The following is a 25449-nucleotide window of genomic DNA, read 5'->3' as shown; positions in this document are numbered from 1 at the left end:
AAAAACGTAACTTTACATTTCATACACAATAAAAAAAGAGATAAAAGATATAAATAGCTATGTCCCATGCCTTGACATCAAGTTCTGTACCGCAAATAAAGAATTTTCGCAAAGCAATAAATTGGGTACTTGATTTTAAAACCAGGGACTACGCTCAGTGATTTCAGTAAGCCTATTTGTGTACTTAAAAATTTTAAAAAATAATGCTTGAGTATCTGACTGGATGAAGTTCAAAAGCAAAAATGCATTATTAATGTAACATTTTGTATTTTTATTCACTAATTAACTTAGTTTCTACAAATTTTAAATTAATTCCATGAATAAATTTAAATGAGTTCCATGAATAAAAATTAAGTAATAGTGAACAGAGTTGCAGTACTAAGATGAAAGCTTGAACTCTCTGAAGTCTTCATTTTCTTGACTGGCTTAAGTGAAGCCATGTTTTTTAAGAACAAGTATTCTACTGTCACCAAAAGTTGTCTATGACATCAGGCATAACACATGCAATTACTCTGTCTCACTTAGGTGGATTCAAATTCAAAACCTCATTTATTGAATGAAGTGAGAACACAGAACTTGCCAAATCATCTGCATCTTTCTTATGTGTAACGTTGATTCATAGTTTGTTTTGAAAGTAATGTGATTTACAATTTATCAATACATGTGATATGATATTTTTTAAGTCAGCACTTACATCTAAAGACTCAGAAATCTCTTCTGCACCTCCCTGGATATTTTCAGTTGCCTTCAGTTTCACTTCAACCTCATTCAACCATTTATTTTCTGCATCCAAATATGACAATAATTCACGCCAACATGCCCATACCTCCTGATGGAGAAAAAGTAGTTTACTGAGATTGAAAATGTCACAGGTAACTTTCTATTATTAAAACATTTAAAACATTACATGTTTCATCACCAAAACAACATGGTTGATATCTGATGGTTACAGTGCCATTTAGTTGATTTTCCCCCCAGTATTTATATGTTTCAAATAGATATAAATCACAACCAAAACATTCTGATTAAACAGTAAAACCACAGAATATAGTGTGAAAAAGTGAATACTTCTGCTAAACATGACTTGAATCCTCTGTCTTATGAATTATCCACTTTTTATGCTTTTCTGTAAGATTTTCTTGTAATATATAAATATAGAAATTATCAAATTTTTAATGACTCATGTTAGAGGTTTGTATCTTTCTGACAAGATGTAGTTAGGCTGCTTATATATTCTGTATATTAATTACTTAAAGAACAGGTTCATAAAATGTCTACAAACACAGCTTTCAAGAATTCTGATGGAAATCTTCATGGAAATTAATTTTAAACAACATCTAATGCAATTTATAGACCACTTAACTGCTAGAGTACTAAACATAATGTTGTAAAATAAAATTATGTTCTTATTCTCCTGGAATTAAATTGTTGTCCACTATTTTATTTTTACAGTTCCTGAAGATACTTATATAAGCAAATAAAAATGGCACTTTATGCACAAGCAAAACATTTAAACTCTCCATAAATCACCTTTTCCTTGCTCCCTTTTTGTTAATAGAAGTTAATATAATTTTATTGAGATGCATTAGGATGTTTTTATATCAAGTTTCCCAGAATGCAATTCATCTCACCTAACTTTGGTCATATCAAATGTGTCGGGTCTAGGAAGAGTTTATAGAGGGTTATTACCACTCAACAACAACATTAATGATCAGGAGAAATAGAGGCTACCAGCTTAGACAGAATTGTCACAGTGAAATTTAGAGGAGATAAATTTTACCCAGGTATAAAATTGTCCTGTAAAAAGTTATCTATTCCAAATTTGTTCACAACAAAAACTCATACCTGATTCACTGTGGCCACTGTATAATACGCAAATAGTCCTATGGGAAGAGTCTTTAATGGGGTTGGCCAAAATGGCAGAGTCAACTCAAAATGCATGAGACATATTCAGCTTGCCAGCAGATCAAATGCTGTTCCCATGCTGAGATAAAACTCCCTGTTTGGCTTCAGTGCCATTTAATCAAAATCTCAGCCATGGAAGAAAGATGCCTAGAGGAGCTGGTGAAAACAATGTCACAGGGTTGCTACAGAAGCCAGATTCTTCACTTAACTCAGATGGTTAAGAACCCTGAGCAGCCATTGCTGTCTTCCACATAAGAGCCATGTTTGAGGCTTCTCTTTTAATATGACTCTCTAGCACATATGATTCTCAAAAAGATTTAGTATATGGCTCATACCATGTGGTATGTGGTATTTGGTATATGGCTCATGAAGCGAGGACAGCCTTAGGCTACTTATGATCCTATATGCTAATACATCTTTACTCTCTACCTTACTTATGCAGTTAGAAGGGCTATAAATACAATGACTGACAAGTTATCCAACCTCCAAAGTTTTACACTTTCCATTCAGTCTGCTGCAGAGTCGCTGGTAGCTGGTAATTAGAACATCAAGCTCCTTTTTCAATGCCTCATGAGCTGCAGGTGGAGCTTTTGCTATAAAATTATTCACAGAATCAGTAATAAGCTTCACTTTCACTTCTTTCTGCATGGCTTCTTCCTTTGCTCTCTGAAAAACAAAAATTGTAGTCCCGGAATTTAAGAAGGAAACTTATTTCTAATAACTATTAGAATTCTCTTTGACAGAATTCTGTAAGAGGGAAAAAAATTCAGCAACCTCACAAAACAAAATGCCAAGAGCCATTTAATTCCCAGACTGCCTGACATAATCTTGAATGCACCCAAACCCAATCTTTTTTCCTTTTGTTGCCAGTATACAATACTCAATACCATTTAACATCTCACAACTGTTTAGTTTTCTGGAGATCAGAAAAGTAAAACATTTCATTACGTTGTTTTTGGTTGGTTTTTTTTTTCCCCAAGAAATGCTCCAAATACCTTTGCCATAATAACTTATGAATTGCAACTGACACCCCCACCCCCCCAAAAAAAAAAAAAACAACCAAAAACAACTGTGGTGTTATAAATTAATGTATCCAGGTTTTAAGGTACAATCACAAGTAGCAAGACAGAAAATAAGGAAAATACTTATAACTGATTTTTTTATCCTTGCCACTGTCATTAACCTGCATTTAAAGAGAAAATGAGAAAATAATTTTTTCTCCAGTGTATATTTCACACTTTTATTAGAGTATTAATATTGATTCCATTCTCTCACTTTACAGAGATGGAAAAATCAACTCCATTAATCACGACCAGCAGACACTAACCTAACATGGAGAGAGGACGAAGTGAAAAGGGAGTGTCTGCCTAAGCAGCACTTTCTGCATCAGACCCTAGGCAAAGAAGCTTAACAGACATAGGAAATATAAAGATCAAAGGGACACAGAGAAAAACAAATGGATGGTGAAATAAACCCATAACTAAAAAATCCTATATAACTGATCTGGTACCATCAACCTGCCACTTTTTCCCTGTTTTAGCCTATATAAGCACAACACCTGATAAACCCAATTCCCAACTTTCTTCCTCCATCTTTTGCTACTCCCCCTCTTGTTATGCTGTCTCATTTGTAAGATATAAGATTATCATACCTAGCATTGTTTCCTCTGGGTGCTTATAATGGGATGGTGTCTATGACTGCAGACATACTGCTACCGGAAACAGAGTGATGGTATACATAGTGGCATCAGTGTGTACTGGTCTTCACAGGAATTTAAGATGGGAACTCCCTGGCCCGAAAACACTAAACCAAAACCTTGCTCCAAACAACCTGCTTTCTCTCTGGGTCTGAGAAAGTCCATGAACCAGAATAATTGGGATCAGGCTGCCATTGTCAGAAAGTTTACGAGGTTGCTCTTGGCTTTCCTTTTCCCTAGCTGTGGGAAGAAATGGGCTGCAGGATGAACAAAGAGTTCTTGTCTAGATTTTGCCTGTTGTGTGTGACAGAAGAGGTGGCTGCAAGCCTTCAGGGAAAGGATCATCATAAGCAGGTGAAGGAATGCATGACAAATGATCTGGTTATCTGCATAGGTTGAGGTGTCACATTTTGGCACAGCCTGTACTTCAGCTTGAAGTGCAGAATATTCAGCAGGAAATAGATTATAAAGGTTGTGTCTAAAACTATACGTCTTACCCATTTTTTTATGCAGTATAATGTATAAAATTGAGGTTTGATATTTAGTTACTAAAAAAACCCTGTATCTCTAGAGCAGATGTTTACTTTTGATAGTGGATGCCCCATCCCTTGAAGTGTTCAAGGCCAGGTTGGATCTGTCTTTGAGCAACTTGGTCTAGTGGAATGAGTCCTTGTAGGCGGGTGGAACTAGATGGTCTTTAAGGTCCCTTCCAACCCACACCATTTTATGATATGTCTCACTTACAATGAATTGAACTTGTTACATATATTTCCGTATTTTCTGTATATTCTGACTGGCATCAAGTAATTTCTGTCATAAATTAAGAGATCATTGGTTGCATGGTCAGATACTCTCAAACACTGACAAAACCCCATTGTCAATGAGGAGTATGTGAACATAGTGTTGGATAGATTGTTTAAGCCATATACTCTGACTTCCTGAATAGCACAGGCCAAACAATTCACCTATGAAGTAAAAATCAGTCCACATCCAGTGGCTGAGCAAGAGTACACTTCAGCATGTATCACAAACTAGTGTTTTTGTCCAAAGGCCATATTCACCCCATATGAAACCAACATTATTAATTGAGACCAAAATATGCTGTTCCTGTAGTGCTATACTAAAGAAACAGTAAATTATGCATACTTAGTACACACCAACATGCATCTTGAAAACCTAAATCTTATCCCTCCCTAATACAAAGAGAAGACATAAAACTGATTTCACTCTATCCGTTAAATGCTGCTAACACCTGATTCTTAGGAATTATTCCTTACATAAAAGAATCTGGAAGCTGCATCAAAATCAAGTATTCAATAAAACAAAGAGGAAAAAAATCAACGTAGTATTGTAAGAGATTAAAGATCTCCCAACATATTCCAAATAGAAATTATTTCAAGCCACCTACCACTTCAAAACTTAGGCTAAAAAGTAGACCTCAAAAGACACCTTCCTAAAAGAACGACTAGATATTCTTTACAATGAGAGCTTCCAAAAGAACTTTTTAACACAGATCAAGGATTTAGTTAATCTTTTACCTTCAGTTCCTCAATAGCTTTCTGTAATTCATCAGGTGTTTTATACTCAAAATCTCTTTCCAAATATTCTTCCTCAGCTTGTGTTATCCATTCATGCATCTCTGACAAATCCTTTCTGAGACTCACTGTCTTATCCAAACCACCTTTTAATGCTGCCTTCTTAGCATTGGCCTGTAAGAAAGAAAAGATTGCATGGTACTTAATGCAAAGCTACTGTAGAAACAACTATATTTTAGCCTGAAGAGAACCAATTTAAATCCTATACTAATCACATTGCTAGTAACATTGTATGTTACATTTTTACATACTACATTGCTGTAATTAGGCAGATGTTAACAAGGAATTAGATAGATATTAATAACAGGTAATCAAGAAAGTATTACACATGTGCATACATCCTTTTTTTTAGTGAGTCATTGCTGTGCAGAACGAGTTTTCAATGATCCTAGAATATCCTGAGGTCATTAGAAAACAAATCTGGAAAAAATCCATCACCCAGGGACTATCTTCTAAAAGATGTAAAAAGAACCACCACAGGAGACCATGAAAGTGCATCCAAGGATGAAACCAGAGGCTCTTGAGCTATAAAGTCAGATGGCCTTCTAACCAGTTTGAATGCAACTTGCTAGAGAAGAAAGCAATATGCATAGCTCCCTTCTACTAATGAGGTCATTATTGATTATCTCAGAAAAGTGTATATCCTAAAAATAGGTAAGTAAAAAATGAACTTCCCAGTGGGAGAAACTACTTATCTTAAAGGAAAATAATGCTTCTGTGAAATCCTTTGCCAGTCATTATGTAGGGGTCATATGATATGTTATACAGCTCATGTATGGAACCAGAACTAGATGATATTTAAGATCCCTTCCACCCCAAACCATTCTTTGTTTCTATGATTCTGCATCAACTTATCAAAATTGTCCATAACTGTTTGATCCATTGGCTGAGCCATCTTTCAGTGGTGTAAAGAAGTTTACAACAAAACCAGTTAGTTGCACTGGTGCTGTTTTTCAGAGCTGGTCTTGCAGAGCTGATCATGACAATATCCTGCACTGTGATGCTACTTCAGTAAATGTCATTTTCAGTCACAACAAGAGGAACTCTGTATTTGATCTTAGTTTCTGACTGTTACTGGCTTCACTAGCCATCCTTGAGGACTAGCTGTTACGTATAAATGTTGTTCTACATACATGTTGTTTTGTAAAACAGAGTAACAATAAAAAGGTGATGTTCAACAAGTATAGAATCAGAACCATATATGGCCCTGCAAAATTTCTTCTTCCCTCAGTCATTGTACCTGAAGACAGGGTAATCTCCTGTCACCTGGAAAGAGTATCTGCCAATTGTTAGTACTCAGAGTCATATTAACTGCATGTATATCAACCCAAGCTGATTTTTCCAAATTCTTTCATGAAATTCCCACAGACCAAACTGATTTTTATATTTATTACTCATGTGTTTAATAGCTCTTACTGAACAAGTTGTGTTAGAAATGCTCACTGAGAGGAAATAATTTGTGCTGTGTACGGAACAGAATTATTACAGTCAGATTTTAAGGGAAGTCAGAAGAAAACTGTAATAGACTTCTAAACTCATAAGGCATTACTTGAGATTTCTATGAGAGAAGTGCAAAGACATTCCAACTTATTAACATTACAAAAATAAGCAATTAAAAAATCAACATTAGTTGAAGGGTAAAGACTACAGAACTGGATCAATAAAATGTCTTACATATTTCAAAGTTCAACTTTTTTGAAAAATGTTTTTTATGAGAAAAACATACAAAGGCTATTTTTCACATGTAAAGTGAAGAATAATAATTCTAGAAAACATTAGACCACCTTGAAAGGCAATAGTTTTACTATTACAGAAATAGACATTAAAAAGTTAGAAAACGGAATGAGCAAGTAGAAAAAACAATACAACCTGAAAGACATTTTCTTTGAACTATCATAAAGAATGAGAATCCAAAGGCCATAATTGAAATAATAGTAATTTTTACATCCCTTAATCTGTAAAATTATTTATTATGACTGTCTTTAATTAAAATAAAATAACTGTCCTTGCCCGATATGACCTATTCTCTCAAATTTGTGTGACCATCAGAGACTGTAATTTACACAAATATATATGTGTGCATACTCTTAATTCCAATTTACTGCCTTAATGTCTTACTTAGTCTGGAGTAATGACATGCAAGTACAAGATGCAAAAGAAAATGTAACACTAAATAAAGAACTCATTTTTTTTGCAAAAGCCCATATACCACTTTAACATGCCAGTTTTGCAGGAGCCATAAAATCATTCCTGTTAAGATCTAAGATATTAGTATGTAACTTCTTTTATAAAAATAGTAAGATATTGTATTAGAATATAAAGAAATATACTTTACATGTATGGCTGCATACTGAATAATATTCCTAAAATGGAAGTTTAATTAATGTGAACCAACTATGTCAAATTCAGTTTCAAATCTAATGGATATGCATAGAAGGACAAATTCTGCCAATAAGAAACCTGATTTTTAATTTGAAATGAATGAGTCACAGCAGAAGATGTGATACCTGTTGACAAATATGTTCCCATTGAATATTGAGATCCTTTAGTTCTTTTTCTATTCTGGAAGCAAATTCTGGCTCTGCTCCACTTTTCATTTTCTTCCCAACCTCATTAACACTGTTCAAACTGGGCTGGATTGTCTGGATATCATTCACTAAGGCCTAAAGGAATAGCAGAATATTAGCAAGCAGCATTCACACAAGTTTTCAGGTATGCTATCCTTATCAAAATGCATCTATGTAAGATTCTGACTAGTCTTTGATGCAGATCTCCACTTAAATGAGCACAATTAACAAGCTTAGCTATGAAAATGCATTAAAAAGTAATGAGCAGCTGTAATGTGGTAAGCAATGCTGTATCAGATAAAAGTTAATTTGCAAAACATATATTATGTGAATTTCAAATGTTATGTATATACTATATATACACAGACATATAACGCTATATATACTACATATTATATCTATTACAATGCCTATATCTTTTATTCACATTTGCTAAAAAGCATCCCAGCACAGTAGTGGAAAACTATTTGTGAAGCCATTAACTGTACCAGCATTATCCTTGGGTTGGTAATTCACCTGATAACTTCCTGAAAATTACCTGAAAGGTGATATACTCTGGTTATGTCCAATTATTAGAATTTAATTTGTGGTTGAATATTATTTAAGCCCTGAGATAGTTCTAAACTGTCACTTCCAATTTTATTTCCTAAGGCCTTTTTCAGTGCTGCAGATGTTACCTGGGCTTCCTACACAGTGGAAAAGGCTAGAAGTGTAAACACATAAAAGATGATGAAGATTTTGGCAGGTTTATTATATGTTTGACAGTAATAGCCAATATTTGTGCAAACTCTTCATAAATTCAGGTGACAGATTTTAAAAGTTATGTTAATTTACTGTTCTGTAGAGATAACAGTTGTCCGATATGATTTATAATCATTTTTATTTACATAAGAGATAAGAGAGAAAGTTTTTTCCCTGCTATAAATATGGAATGATACAGTCACTGTATGCATGTATGTATGTATGTAATAAAGTTTACAATTTTTTACCTTATTTTTCCTTCAAACCCAGGAAATGCAGGATGTTCAAATGCACTGCAGAAGACAACCCCCTTATGACATGAAATAATTTTTAGGAACAGTAATCATTTGTGTAACATCTCTATAAGCCTAGCTTATAGAATAAGCTAGAATAATAAATAAATAGACAAATAAATAAATAAATAAAACAGAATAAGGTGGAATCAAATAATTGCCAAGCAGGCAAGTAATACTCACTGTACATTGCTCAAGTTGCTTTTCCAGTGCTTCTGAATCACCAAGAGCGGGCCACTCTTCCTTCAGAAAAACATCCACTTCAGCCATCCACTTCTTCAGTGTTTTAATGTCATTCTGTTTTATTAAAAAGACATTTTATTGCATCATAGAGAACATGACTGACAATAGTGTAATTCATCCTGGCACTATGACTAAAACTCATTGCAGTCTAAGTTCAAGATTATTGAACCGTCTGAAAAATACAAACACGGCAGAGGAGCAAAACCAATTTTATCTGAGACCATCATTGACTCTTTAGCCTGCACTCTGACCATTTCTGCCCAAGTTTAATGTGCCTGCAAGCAGGCAACGTTTTGGCTCTCAAGTTTATGCCTTCCAGATATTGTTCATGTTTAGATGTTGCATGCGTGTTCATTGGTTCCTTGTATGGCTTCAGACTACTCATGCTAAGCAATTAATTCAGGCTCACCTATTAAATCTTCCTGTGCTTCAACTTACATTTCAGACTCCTTTTGGAAGTTGCATGCTCTATTGCTTATTTCTCTATCAGAACACAACACAGAAAAACTCCCTTACTACTCAGAATGAAAAAAAAACAAAAGTAATTGTAAAAGTAATTGCAACAGATTCACTTCAGAAAGAAAAATCATATAATGACTCAATGAGTCATTTCAAATACTGACTCTCAGTTACTGTTTCTAGCAGTAGGTTATTTGTAATCACTATTTTGCTTTCCATTGTCTTTAATTAACCCTTGAAATTAATAAAAAAAGCTAAATATCAAATGTTTAAAAAGAAGGAATGCTACTAGCCCCAGTCAATATTACATAGAAAATCTAATACCTTGAAAGGCAGAATAAAATTTAGAAAGATATGTCACTTACAATTACCTTAAAATGCCACCTTAGATAAACAGTTAGATGCACATGTTAAAATAAAAGTTAAAAATGGCAAAAAATTTGAAAGGCAAATTATAAAGCATTTGTTCATCAAACTGTTTTCATCAACAGTGAGGTACATATTGATGTTATATGCTGAATGCAAAGTTGAATTAAAGCACAAAAAAAGGACATTTCATTAGAATACAGACTGTGCCCTAAAATGTGTACATAAAAGCCTTAGCAACTATTACAAGATAGATAACCAAAGGGAACATTTTCCTAATATGCTTGATAAACTTAATAGCAACAGGCTACCATGGAAAATGGATGGACTTAATAACTATAATAATACAGAAATTATCGGTATACTTCAGAATGGCAATTACCAAAACACTGTTGAAGTGTCTACTGAGAATTCCATTATCAGTCAGTAAAAATAGTTCAGAATTCATGATGAAACTTTAATACCTTTAAAAAAATACTTTAAGTATAGCTCATTAATACTGCAAAATATAGATCTGATGGGATTTACTTAAAAAGAGATCAGTTTCCAGCTACCAATGAAGATTGAATGTATGACTTGCATTTTTAATCAGACTGTAAATGCATTTTATTTATCCACACTGATTTCATCGTATCCCATGCTGACACATTCCATAAATCGCAACAGCTAAAATAATCGTCTGGAAGTCATTCAAGGAGTTGAAACGACAATGACTTTTATATTACCTGTGTACTACAGTGACTTCAGCAATAAATGTAAAGGCTCACATAGCTAAAAAAATACATGCTGTAGCGAGGATGATCATGATGCTCAGGACTCTCTCCTTTTAAGTGTATTGCTATGTTTTGTGCAGTTGCACATTTTCATTACACTATTGATAAAACCGCTTTCCAGTTTTCCTATTTATATTGGGTTTACGTGGCAAGGTTTTGGTAGCAGATGTGGCCTGTGTGAGGAGAGGCCCAGTGCTGCCCAGCGCTGCACACAGCCAGCTGCAGCTGCCTCGAATGGACCCACCACAGGACGGAGCTGACCCCATGGTTAGCTAGTGACGCCTCTGTGATAATACAGTTAAAAAAGGGCAAAAATGCCAGGCACACAAAGTAGGACAGAAAAAAATTTAGAAACATCCCTGTAGACACCAGGCTGAGTGAAGAATGAGGGAGAAGTGTTCCATACACCAGAGCAGAGATTCCCTTGCAGCCTGTGGTGAAGACCATGGTGACACAGGTTCCCTCCCTGCAGCCCATGGAGGGCCATGGTGGAGCAGATATCCACCTGCAGCCCACGGAGGACCCCATGCCAGTGCAGATGGATGTGCCCTAAAGGAAGCTGCAGCCCATGCAGAGTTGCAGACAGGAGCAGATAGTTCCTGAAGGACTGCAGCCTGTGGGAGGACCCATGCTGGAGCAGGGGAAAATAATGAGGAGGAAGGAACAGCAGAGAGGAACTGTTATGGACTGACCGCAGCTCCTGTTCCCCATTCCCCTGTGCCCCTTGGTGAGCAAGGGAACAAGTGTAAAGCAATGGAGTTCAGACTAGGAAAAAGAGGAAGGGGCAGAGGTGTTGTTTTAATTTTCGTGTTTGTTTCTCACTACCCAAATCTAATTTAATTTTTCCCAAGTTGTGTCTGTTTTGCCTATGATGGTAACTGATAAGCAGTCTCCCTGTCTTCATCTCAATCCAAGAGCTTTTCTGTCCTATTTTCTACCCCTGTCCTGCTGAGGACAGGGAGTGAGAGAGCAGCTGGGGCATCTGGTTGCTGACCAAAGTTATCCCACCATACCATTAAACTTTATTTCATGGCCAGCTTCAAACAACAGAGATGCAGCTACGGAGCCAAAATTACAATTTAGAGCAATGTGGCACTTCAGTAGTTAAATTATAAATGGCACTGATAAAATATTTCCTCTTTTTTCATCCATTTTGCCTATCTAAAAACTGATTAAGAGTAACAAAATAATCAATACTTTTCTTCTCCTATTTTTTTTTCCCTCTACAAAAGAAATGCAAGAACACTTTTCCAGAAAATTTATTCCTGAGCAGACAACTCTATTGAACTAAGCTGAAAATAACAACTACAGTTCACATGCTATTGTATTATAATTCACATGGAGTTAATCATGTATCATGTTCTGCTACCAGCAAACCAAGACCCAGGACACAAATATTTGGTGTTGTAAATAGAAGAAATACAGAGACACAACACTGAGAGGAAACACACTATAAGAACAGAGCTTTGAGTATGGCTACAGGATCTCAATATTCAGAATTTTCATTGCAGTATATCCCATGAATATTCAAGTGCTCATTTGCATGGGGGTGAGGAGAGAAAAACTTATAAAAAAATTAAAAATACTTTCTTCATTTTTGTGACTAGTTGATCTGATTACCTCTGAAACCTGTCCCTTGAAATTCTATAGAAATAGAACAGGAATATGATAATAATGGACATTTTAAATATTATAACATCTAAGTCATAGACATCCCCTGTAATGCTGATACATGTGATTTATAAACACGTATAAATAGGAGATACTCCCATTGAGAGAAACAGTGTAAGGTTCCAATGCCATCATTCCAAATACCTGAAATTCACGCAATTGTGTAAGTCAGATACACTTCTGCTTTCTGGTATCTGCTCCCAAGATATTACCGTATTACAAATTACTTTAAGTATATAAGTCAATCCATTAAAGTCAATATGGTTACAGCTGCTTCAGCTGCATGAAAAAGTACTTCAGCTATATCAAAAAAGGTAACTAGAGGAATATTTAGTAGCAATTTCATTGAAATAAAACATAAATTTTGCTATTGAAACAACATAGGCAGAAAGCCACAAAATCAGATTTCAAAGTAAAATCTTGGACCCTCCAAAATCAAGTGAACATTTTAATACATTTTATGTAGTGTTTTGATATTTCACTTTGGTGTTACTTTCTTGAGGTGTATGTGTTCTGTGCTAGTCCCACAGCCACAAGCCACCACATAGCAGTTGAGGCTGAAAAAGTTTGGTTAACCTGGAATCGCTGGAGTTTGGTCATAAGCTCCTCAAGTTTCTGACAATGTTCCACCAGCTGTGCTGATAATTTCTTCCAGCGGCCAAGGACCACCTCAATCTCTGATCGATATTTTTGGCTGACTTCTGCAGGGGCTTTCCTGGACAGATCTTCCACAGTTGTGCTGAGATAGTTCAGGTTTTTTTGCTGCTCTTGCAGAGAACTTTGTAGAGCCTATGAATAAGAAGCAAATTCTCTTTGTTTCACAAACACAGGTGAGACTGCTGAAGAAAGAAGTTAAAACTATAAATGTAGGTCACCTTTGCTAAAACAATTTTTTCTGTTTTTCTCAGACTCGAAAGTAGAAATTTTAGTTGAACTGAGAATATAACCAGAGGGGTTTATCTCTGTTAATAGAGGTGATCCACATACACTTCGTTAATTTGAGGTAAGAATTTACTATGGCCTTAATTATTCCACTTTCAAAAGAATCAGAGTATGCTGGGAAAAAAAAAAAAAAAAAAGATAAACTTAGAACTACCTCTATGATTTAAAGTTTTTGATAACTTCTCAAAACTTTTGCAATTCTTAGCCCAAATTTGCTGCACTATCTTTTGTTCTATACTTTTTTCTTTCTGAATGTGCATTAATAGTTGCATCAAACAACATGCTTATTAGCCATCCAACAGTAGAACAATTATCAAACAGTGAAATGCAGGGAAGGTTTGTAGCCACTGGCAAAACTTGTTCCATATTTGTGTCTGCTTGTAAATTTGACAGGAAATCTGACAAAGTCCATGCTGCATTTTGCAATTCACAATCATTCCCATGTCAGCACTGGGAAATGACATGAGCTAAATCTATACTTAACTACCAGAGCTATCATCAGAGTAATATTTTATATATCATGAGGACAAACAAAGGCTTTTCCTTAACATGTTCAATATTTTATAAAAGCAGTTTCAATGGTGAAGAACACTTTCAGTCCTTCAGCTTTAGGAATCATTATAATCAAGCATCCACCGTCTCCACAACACCTTGCCTAAAACCATAACAGGTATAATTCCCTCAAGATCCATAAGCTTCAGCAAACTCATGACAACTAAGGATTTGTTCCTTTAAACGTTTCATTTGAGGCATTCGCCCCCAGCCTGACCACTCACCTTGAGCTCCCTGAGTCTCTGCTCCATGATTTCATATTCAGCAACTGCAACCTCAGGCATGGAAAGTTTAGTTTCTGACTGTTGGATCCACAGAAGTACAGTGTCCATTCTCTCTTTGTAGTGTGCAGGAGGCAAACTGTCAAAAACTATATTCAATGGGAAAGAAAAAGGACAGAAATTAAATAAATTTGTGCTTTTTTTTTTTTTTTTTTTTTTTCTGAGAAGTGTTAGATAAAAGACCGAGCAACTGGGCCAGTATGTCGATGTCAGATTTTTCCAAAATTTTGGAAGCAGAAAACTTTTGAAGAATGAATACACTTATTCTAATGTTCATGATATCTCTGCCATTTTATCAGTTGTGTGTCATTTGACTTGCTAGTTATAGGTCACATGGCAACTTCTATAGCCAAGACAAGTAGTCTAAAAATGTGTGTTTAGAGATTCACAGGCAAATCATCGTACTTAACCCAAATTCATATTGCAGAAAAGCAGTAAGAAACAGCATTCCCTTTTATGGTCCATGTTTGTGTGTTTAATGTTTCTGTTCAAGTAAAATGTTCTGTTCAAGACATCTGTTCAAAGCTTAGAAAATTAATCTTTTTTCAGCATTAAAGTTTTATTTTATTTAACTGTGCTTATTGTGCCAACATTACAGCTGCTGTAAATAGACAACATCTGGCATACACATGAGCAACTCATTAGCAGAGATACTCCCTCTGCCCTCAACAACAGTTGCTTCTATACTTACTGGAAAAAGAACAGACAAATAACGTGCCTGGTTGGAAATGAAACGTTTCCAACTTGCACCACATAACAATGAAGTATATAAAAGGTGAAAAAAATGTTACACCTATTCCTACCTCCTGTATGCCTCTGGTGTTTCAGAAAGAACTGTACTGGAAAATTACATAACTGGACAAAAAGCAATTTTGACAAACAACACAAAGTTTTTAAGTGCAAGCTTGCTTACATTCTCACACAGCAATGCTTGGCAGAAGGTACTTCGGATTTTAACCTATTTTTTTAGCTGATCAACAGAATGCTGCTTGAAAAAAACCCTGATATTTTCAGTTAGGCATCACAACAACATACGAAAATCAGGGCAATTTAAACTCTGTCTTATAGACTGTGTGCTTTGTATGGCATACTTTCCTCATATAAATCTTGCCTGATCTATCTATCACACACATCTGGGGATTTACAAAAGACTTGGTACCAAGAAAGACAAAAATTTTTTCCCCTGTGATGTATTTTCTTTACACAGAAAGTAGTACTAATACATTCTTGGAAACACAGAAAACAAACATTTCCCATCTCATCAAATAACATTTTATATGTTTTTTGTTCCTTAGTGAGACTTGTACTGTCTTTGACTGATTTAATCCAAGCAATTCCTAGTTTAGAATACAACATGCACCTAAACACATCACTCCAAATGAATGGAGATATAATTTCAACAGCTCAGAAATGTTAAAGGAGTATACAATTCTTAAACTTCAATTTTATTTAGAAATATGAAATAGAGTTCAGTATTGTTATGTAATGTTTGACTTCTATAAATACATTTCTTATTTAAATGAAAAACAAATCTTAGGACTAAAGTATGAGTTCAAGCAGCTATATTAAAAAAATGGCTACGTTCTTAGCCGTGAAGGGCACCTCTGAACAGGTAAAAACACAAGATATGCTGTTACAGCATACTCCACCAAACTGCATGAAACTCTTATCTTGCAAGTCTGCCAATAATAATAGTAATTTTAAAACGAAGCAAACGCTGCAAATGCTTTGTCCTATTTTAATGATTTATGTTCTCTACTATAAGAAGGATTAAATGAGAGTTCAAGTGGGATCACAGATGTTGATCTCATCAGTTTGGTAGCTTTCCAAGTTGGTTATTAAATATTCCATTTAAAAAAGTTCAGTGAAAAAATAGTTTTCCAATTTCACTTTTCAAGACTACTAGTAGTGAAAAATTAGTTTTCAATGCCTTTTGCCTACTTAGAGTTCTGGGGGCTTGTTGGGTTTAGGGCTTTTTTCAGGTGGTAGTGGTGTGGTGATTGTTTTTTGGTAGGTTTTTTTTTGTTGTTGGTTTTTGTTGTGTTTTTTTTTTTTAAGATAGACAATGTGTCAGCATTTTTATCCACAAGGAAGCATATTAACATCTTTTTGGATGACACTTTTGATGAACCTATATTGTTTTTTCAGTTCATGGTGCCAATGGTGAGAATCCAGTCTAACTCCTATAGTGGGATTCACCTTACTTAATTTTAGCTGTCTAAATAAACACAATTATTGTCTCTCTGTGGGCAGTATGGATCTCTAAATTCTCCATGCTTATAACATAAACACACATCCAGACCTGTTTATTTTTATCCTAAAATTTGCTTTGTGATACTAAAGTTTGTGGATTAAGGTTCACATGATAAGCACAGTGAATTAATATGGATTCTGCTATATGACAAAAAAAAATCGTGAATTGGTAGTCAGAAACATATAACATGCCCATGACACAAGCTATAGGTAAACTAGGCCCACAACAGAACTCTAACAAAATATCACAGAAGGGAAATACAAATATGTCCCTGTAAAATAGCAGAATACATTTCCCTTCCCACAATAGGAAAATTTTGCTGCATTACTGTTCCAATTCTAGGGAATGCATTTTGGTGTGACTAATATTATCCACCCTTGAGAACTGACAAGCAAGTACATTCACACTTGCATATTCATTTTAGAGGCAGTGCTTAAATTTGGAAATACAATGTGCAGATAGGAATTTGTCTAGGATATATTTTTAGTAAGTAGAGATATTAAAACATGTAAAAACAGCTTTCCAAATAAGTAATTTTTCCCCCTCACAGCTTCCTTTTCATGACCAGATTTTCCAGTCATCAATTTTTTTTTTCCCAGATCAGAATTGAAATGAGAATACAATTATCTCGACAACTATCAAATCACAATGAATATGGTGCAAAGTGTATCTCTCTTCTATAGTCAGAACAAATCCAACTGTTCATTACATCACTGTGAAAAAAGAAAGGCAATAAATATAATCTATGGAATCACTTTATTAAAAACTTACACCCAAAAATGAATGAAATAGATTGAACTGCATGTATTTCCAATAAAAAACTCCTCAGTAGTAACTGCAGTTTAAAACCATGCTGATTTTCTCACATCTTTCTTTTGCTTATTTTGTAAATACAAACACTTGAAGCTATTAATCAAAGTCTGTATATTGATGACTTCATAAAATCTGTGATTCCCTTCTCCCACATCTTTCACCAGAAACTCTCAAAGTGGAAACATAAGGATTCTTGTATAATACATAATTAAGGTTGTGCAAGTGCTTGAACACTTCCAACTTTCATCTATTAAGCATTTAAAAGAAAGAGAAGGGAAGCCCTTCTCCAGTTCTACAAGATCTAATATAACAGTGAATATCTTGTAAAGACACAAATTTTTTTTAGGTGGCTTTATTTCCCATTCTCATAAATTTTCATTTTTACCATGGAGGAAAAGGATGAAGTGACCTACAGAGCAGAGGATGTTACCTCATACACATTAATTTCACAGGCTGCTTCCTCCTTTCATTCTTTATTTAAATACAGGTGGGGAAAAATTACCACAAGAAATGGGTGCAGAAGCAAAATGAAATTACTTGCATGCTACTTGTAAAAATAATATTTTCTCTCACACATCTGAGCTGTATCTTCAGCTCAAAAGGCACATTCAAAGAAAGTTAAGCAAACAATGACTCAAAAACAAACAGCAATGAATATTATTGCTACTAAATCATAGTTCAGGTCAGGTCTTAAGAAAAGTTTACAGTTATGAAATTTATAGGACACTTGCTTAAAAATTTTGTTCCTCGAGTACGCAGTGATTTGTGAGAGATGATTATACATATCATAACAATTTCACTGTCACTTATCATCTGTCTCTAAGATACTTAGAGCATCAAAATAAGAAGTTCAAAGTTCAAGCAAAAGCAGACAAATGACAGAATAAAACTCCAGATGTTATGGTTACTGTGGTTTGTTGCCTTATAAAATTATGCCAAGACTGATTTGCATGAAATCTCTGTAATGCAACCCTCTTTAAGATATTGTATTAGCAGATTAGGGGGAAAAGTGGTGTAAGTGCGAAATGACTGTAAGCATGGGGTGAGTAAATAAAAGGTCTAGTGAATCTTGAGATGATGTAGAAGGCAAAAACATTCTAAAGTCCTTCTTGAAATAAATAGGAGACATCATCTGAATGCAGATGAATAATTCATCACTACTACTACTACTACTAATAATAATAAAAACAACAATGATTATGTTGATGACTTCACCTTTGGGAATTACTGATTCTGCAAGTGTAGATTCAGAATTTGAATGGAAAGCACAGTGCATGAATTTATGAAGCAGAGAAATGTGGAAATAACTTTGACTTTTCCTTTGCTGCATCCATCTTTATAGTCTTAATTCCACTTGCCACAAAAGCTTTTTCCTTTAAATTTACTTTCTAAAAATCTAATGACACTCCCCAAATCCCCTCTGAAGAGTCTTGTCCAATTGAAAACATACATCTCACTGAGGAGCATGAATGGATAAGAGTTCACTAAAGCAGGAACACAAAGTTGAGGCACCTTAATGATGCTTAGTTCAGTCACAGAGCCAGAGGAATGCTGGAATGAACCAGCTGCCACCTGGGAAGCAGTTTGAACCAGGGAGTATCCGCTTCCCTGGCACTGACTGACCGCTCTCCCTGGGCTGAGGGGGAACGGGAGGCCGACCGGCTGCTCTCTAGAAATCTCTCTGACAGCAGCAGTTAACTTCAAGACAAGTAAATACAAAGCTGAATTCCTCATTCTTCACCAGGACAATTGTAAAACTAAGAATTTCCTTGGGAAATCACATTATTTATATCTAAATTATCACCGTGATTGTCCTTTTCACCCCCTTGTTTACATTACTGAACAGTCTGAAGCGCTGCCTGACCTCTACTTTTCCTGTACACCAGTATTCTAGAAATTACTCTGAATGTATCTGGGGAGAAAGGAGAGCTGGAATGATGGATACATCATCTTCAAAAGGATCATTTACCTATGGATATACAGACCTACTATAAAGTAAGAACAGTGAGGTCACATTTCTTCATATTTTATGAGGTGGTAATTCTTTCATAAACAACATAAAGCAGTGAAAAAACAAATAAGAAGGTTTTAGAATTGGCTTTAAATTTGGATTCACAACTGGAAATGCTAATCAAATCATAGAGAAAAACATCTGAGAAAATCTGAGTTAATCCTTAACAATATTTTACTAAGAAATCTGTACAGCACAGGGAAACTACCAAACACTCTTGAATCTAAAAAAACCCCAACCAATACCACCACCATCCTCAGAAAACCCCAGCAAAACCCAAACAAAAAGTATTTGAGGGAGAAAACCTCCTAGAACTAGAGAAAAGTTATTTGAGGGAAAACTTTCCCTTGGAAAACAACAGAATACCTAAAAAGTAATGGAAATTACTATTAGGAAGTTAGGAAAGAAACCCAAAACACCAAAACCAAAAAAACCCACCAAAAAACAGGAAGAAAAAAGGAGGAACTACTACCACTGATCTGTAAAACACCATTCAGTGTTTAGTAAATTCTTCTATTTATAGAAAATAATTGCAAATAATTTATGCAAATAAAACATTAAAATATCTAAAATGCTTTAGCAGTATTTCAACATTTTCTATTAAACTAAAGCAAAAATAAAGACATGGGATACAGCCTTTTCTCCATCTGTTTATCAGTAGAAAAACAATCACTGATGAAAGCAGAAGAAACTCAGACTGAGACAAATTTCTGTGCTTCAGCTTCAGGGTTTTTTTCACATTTTTTGATTCATAAGACTTTCCTAAAATGGGATTAGACCTAACACAGTATCCAAAGCATGATCATTCAGATCTAAAGCAGTCTTATGAAAGAAAGGTATCACTTTGGATAAAATAGTGCATAAAATTTTTGAAGATAACATATGACTGACATAATAATCTCACTTAAAACATCACTACAGGTATGTACTTAATCTGCTAAAACAGCCTCATCCTGACAGCTGAAGCATTTGAGATGAAGCACCTGTGATGCAGAGCAGTCACTTAAAATAATAACTGACCAGGGCTCCATAAAATACTGACTCAGGGACTTCTGCTCTCTAGCAGTTCAGGAGGCTCTCCCCAGCCTGTTCAATGCTGCCACTTCAGGGCAGCTGCCCCTGCAGCTTGCCAGGGCACTGGAGGCACATACTGCAGCACAGGGGTGGGAATGCACAGATACAGCAAGCAAGAACTTCACCAAAGGTCCTGCTTTGTGCCACTACAGTTCAGGCAGCGAACACTACTCATCTTACAGGGCTACCCAACTGGTTAGTTCATGAGGTCTCTCTATAGTAAAATTAGGTGAGACAAAACCAGCATTTACACAAAATTAGCTATAGAAGAAATCATAAAGAAGATAGCATTCACCACATTTTCCTGATGGCACAATGGTAACAGATTTCAGCATATAAAACAATGTGGCATTAATAGTTTTTAAACCTTTCCCATTTTATGTCATGACTTTAGAGTCATGAATACACAATAGGCTCCTTAGTACTAAATTTCTCCAGCTCATTCTTTCATCATTTGCTATGGCACACTTGCATTTTATTTCTCCAGTTCTGCTATGCATTATCAACTCTTCAGTTGGCATGTGTGTGCATGTGTGAAATAACCACAGCAGCCCAATAATGCAGTGTTCTTGAAATAAAATCCAAACCTCTCCATGAAAGAAATTAGGAGGAATACTATAAAGATCCACTAGAAGGAGCTAGCACTATGTCTGATTTCAAAACAGTGCAGTCATTTGGAGATACTGGTTTAAGGGGCAAATAATCTCTTCACTGTTGAGAAAAATTACATTTATATTTTTTTGTCCAATGCTTTATTTTTAATTTCATAATCAAATACAGAAAGTGTACAGTAGCCACTGACGTGCTATGTAATTTATTAAGGAATAAAGTCAATTTTGATATGGCATTTCTATTTTGAATCAAAATTTCTATTTTGATATGGCATTTCCCCCCTTTTGAGAAATGCGTTTTATTAAAAATATTGTAAATAATGTTATAACTAGCAGTCACATATTCTGTGTTGCAAAAAAGGAACAGTTCATTACATGAAGAAAAACTAGATACCCTAAAGTAGCTACTGTCTTTGATAAGCTTTATGGAGTTAAATTTCTATTCCTTGAAAATCTAGAGCAGATTCACTTCTGCAATTAAACTCTCTCTCCTCTCTACTGACAGATGTGGACAACTCTGTCTTACAGCCCAACCAAACAAAGACAGTTTTATGTTGCCAAAATATGTCACTGAATCTGTCCATAAACACGCTAACAAGAGATCTGGTGCTAGAACTACACTGAGTATATAACCTTTGCTTCTGAATAGTGTACCTTCCCTTGTTTTTCTATTAATATAAAATATATAACGAACCGATAGTTTCTGAAAGACTAATTCAATTGTACTAAATTGTACTATTGGTTTAGCATGACAAAAACAAATACAAAAGCAGGAAAGCAAAATATATATGCCTATGCTTTGTACACTATTCAGGCAAATTGACTTCTTGCCACGAACACTTACTGGTCTGTAGCCGCTTTTCTCTGGCGTGCATGTCGGCAAGTATTTGTTTGAAATGGCTGGTAAAAGCAGCAAGGTCAGCATCTAGAAACACTGGTCCTTGTTCTTTCTCTTTGAGCACTTGACTTTGAGCCTTTAGCCGTTCAATTTGAGGCTGAAGGGTTGACATTCGGATGATTTCGTCCTGTATGTTTGAACAAAAAAATCAAGATACATCTGTCCCACAAATAAAATCACTAGTGTCATGAAATCACCTCTGTTTCCATGCACATTACACAACTGTTTTGCTTCCAACTACATCACAGTAAGAACAAATTAAACATTCTTAATTTTTTTCTCACATATTGATACCTCTGTTCCCAATAGGATTGTTGATTGATACCACTGCTTAAAGTCACTTTCACATGACATTATCATGTTAGTACTATAATGCTCAAAGAAAATGACATAGATTGTACATTAAAATCCCATGCCTAAGGAGCATCCTTATCATGTGGAGCTAGGAAGATAAAACCTCCAAACGTCCCATAATCCTGGACCCACCTCTGTTAGATTATGTACAGGCTAAATAACATAAAGTAGAAAAGGAGTGATGAAGCACAGTGATTTCTAGCAGCTTCACAGTAACATATTCCAGGTTGAGAACGGAATGGTATGGAATGGAATGGAGTATTTCAGCTGAAAAGAACCTACAAGGATCATCTAGTCCAACTGCCTGACCACTTCAGGGCTGACCAAGTTACAGCATGTTATTAAGGGCACTGTCCAAATGTCTCTTAAACACTGCCAGGCTTGGGGCATAGACCAGTTCCCTCTCTAGGAAGCCTGTTCCAGTGTTTGACTACCCTCTCAGTAAGGAAAGGCTTCCTAATGTCCAGACTAAACCTGCCCTGGCACAGCTTTGAACCATTCCAGTGTTTCTGGGTGCTGTATCCCAGGGAGAAGAGATCAGCACCTCCCTCTCCACTTCTCCTCAAGAACCTGTACCAAGCAATGAGGTTGTGCTGTTATACCTTCAGGATACCTTGTACACACTGTGACACTTGCAACTACTAAATAAAAAGAAATGAGGAAAGTAAGCCAAGTGTACAGTTCATAGTAAAGCTGCTTTAAGAAGCTTTCTGCAAGAAAACAGAGAACCTCCATAAGCATAATGCCAGCTTGGAAATGCTTTAAAATAGAAGCAATAGCATAGATCTAAATTTGGGTTTAAAATGTTGCTTTCAGTTTCTGAGCCTCTGGAGCCAGAGATTTCATAAAGTTAAATTTCTACAAGTCATGCAATTTATAATTCATTACTATATCTCAAAATATTGCTCTCAAACAATATTATCTTGTAAGTAATCCCCACCCACAGAACTGTCTACAATAAAAGAGACAAGCAACTTTCTATGATGGTGCAGTACACGAATGAAAACATTTAGGGAGAAGAGTAAATGAATTAGTGCTACCATTTTTGTACAAATTCTGCCATATGATGACAGAAGAATATTCCTTCACTCGCCTACACAATCCACCCTGCATCAAAATGCAGGGTATGTAGCAAGTAAAGGGTATGCAATATCAGAATTTTGGACTTGACCATGAAGACCATTTTTACTGGCCCAGCTCCTTATGGGTGGATGTTTCTCATCCAGAGGTGATAGGAAACAATTTCGTAATGAAGAACCAAAGACACAGATTGTTATAGGGAAAAAAAAAATATTAAAAAATTAGGGGCATAGTTCACTGGCTTTAGGTATCTAAGTATCTTAATAAGTAAGTAATTGGGGCAGAGTTTTAAATATCCATATGCTAGGTTCCATTGCCTCTTGATTTCTTCAGCAGTCTTTCCTTTCCTTGAATAAATGTTTTCAACAGTTACCTTGGAAAGATAAAGAGTCAATTTTCAACTGTTGTTTTGAAATAGTGTAGGTCATAATCTGACCCCATGTTGGAACACCTATGAAGTACAGTATCACATAAAAACTTGGAGAAGAATCTCTAACCTTGCATTTTTCCAACTGAGTTTTCACTGAAAGAGGATCTGCTGTTGGTGTGGGTTGTGCTTTCAGCCAGTTTTCTGCAGTAACTGCTGTCTGCTCCAGTTGCTGCAGCTGGGAGTAAAAGTCAATGATGTTATTTTGGTACTCCAGCCATGCCAGTCTTTCACTCAGCAACTGACAGAACTCAATCCAGCGGCTCTTCAGCTGCTCTGAGGCTTGTCTAATGTTGTCAGGATTCAGACCCTCTAGAAAGAAAACAAGAGAAGATGACACTTAAATAAGTCACAAAGAAAAGGAAAAAACCCAAACAGTAAAATAATTTAACAATTCAGTTTCTGTATGAGAGTTCATAAATCCAGTTAATGATTTATCATGAAATAACAGTCCTGAACATACAGATGGTACACATTAGTGGAGAAAGCATTTCAAAAATATTTTATGTTGGTGCCAGGGTACTTCTGTTGCTATGGGAATGAATTATAAAGTGTATTAAAGTACAAGAATGGGAATAAAGCAGAAAGTAGAGATACAATACATAAAGCTAATCACAACTGCTGTAAGAAATGAGAAAATGCCCGACAGCTGGATTTTGAAAACTATGTCTGGACTGTAATTAGATTTTAATGTACATGACTCGGTTTTGGTATAAAAAGACTGATTTAAATGAATGGGAACAATATTCTGCATTTATTTTAATGTTTCTGATAACCCAACCCTTAGGTTTTGCATTACATTTTATTTTAGAAATATCATAAGCATTAAGGAATAAACACATGATCAGATCAAACATCCACCTAGGCCAGTCCCATGTATCCAGCAGTGACCATCGGTAGACATTAAGCAAAGACTGAGAGCCGAGAAACCATAGATGACACTAATCTATGATTATTTTCAGACAGGGTTTGGTTTCTCTGATATAGTTTGCCTATTTGCATCTATTGTTAAATAATCATGCTTAAATTATGCATACAAGAAAACTGAGTTTAGTTATAACAGACAGGTCAACGATTTAGAACTTTTAAAGGTAAAAGAGCTCTATATACTCTGTGAAGAAAGTAAGGCAATACATACAAAAGATAACCAAAGATCTTACAATAAACTCATTTATAATTATTCCAAAACTTGATCACAAGTTGAGTTAAAAATATTATTAACTTAAGCATCTCATTTATTTTTCAGAGGAAGTAAAAATGTAATCCCTAACCTTTTTTACTGGCATGGCTTGTAATGATGCACATAGCAAAGATTGATATTGAGTTCAAAATTCATAAATATCTCAATTAATTGAGTAATGCTATATGCCTAAGAACATTTTTAATAACATCATCACTTAGTCATACACTAGTTAAGCATTAAAACAGAAGCTATGTTTTTATCAAAATAACCAAATTTACGGTGTTTTTCTATTTCTTAAAACAAATTTTATAAGCAAATGAGACAAAAACTTTCAGTGCTATACTTTCATGATTTTTGATATACTGTCAATGCGGTTTATTTTGTTTGCAACCTGTACTCCCAGTCTGCAGAAAAATGTCTTTACCAGGGATAAAAAACAGTAAAGTTCATGTGCAATCTCTGACAGTAAAACATAAAAAAAGGAGTCCTAATTACAGGCAAATTTCTTAAATTAAAAAAAAAAAAAAGTAATGGCAATTTATTAAAATATTTTTTCTAAGGAATAACTATTGGTGAATATAATTCCCGTATTGCTATAAGGCAAACCACACTAAATGATAATCTAGGATCATGCCTTTTGTGGAGCAGCATAGTTCTCTG

General features: G+C 35.2%; 1 protein-coding gene across 9 annotated transcripts in view; it reads right to left on the bottom strand.

The window, feature by feature from the left end:
- DMD (dystrophin) overlaps window positions 1-25449 on the bottom strand; it is a 1096913-nt gene that overhangs the window by 703978 nt on the left and 367486 nt on the right. For all 9 annotated transcript variants that reach the window (XM_040582467.1, XM_040582466.1, XM_040582468.1 and 6 more), the window contains 9 exons: window positions 23677-23918; window positions 21692-21872; window positions 14028-14173; window positions 12886-13098; window positions 8981-9094; window positions 7704-7859; window positions 5140-5310; window positions 2389-2571; window positions 695-829 (listed from right to left, as the gene is read on the bottom strand). In XM_040582467.1, the coding sequence (XP_040438401.1) occupies window positions 695-829; window positions 2389-2571; window positions 5140-5310; window positions 7704-7859; window positions 8981-9094; window positions 12886-13098; window positions 14028-14173; window positions 21692-21872; window positions 23677-23918 (1541 nt within the window). The remainder of the gene's footprint in view (window positions 1-694; window positions 830-2388; window positions 2572-5139; window positions 5311-7703; window positions 7860-8980; window positions 9095-12885; window positions 13099-14027; window positions 14174-21691; window positions 21873-23676; window positions 23919-25449) is intronic.

This window comes from Falco naumanni, chromosome 2 (assembly GCF_017639655.2).
Source record: "Falco naumanni isolate bFalNau1 chromosome 2, bFalNau1.pat, whole genome shotgun sequence".
NCBI classification, from domain to species: Eukaryota; Metazoa; Chordata; class Aves; order Falconiformes; family Falconidae; genus Falco; species Falco naumanni.
This window is presented reverse-complemented; position numbering and strand designations above follow the sequence as displayed.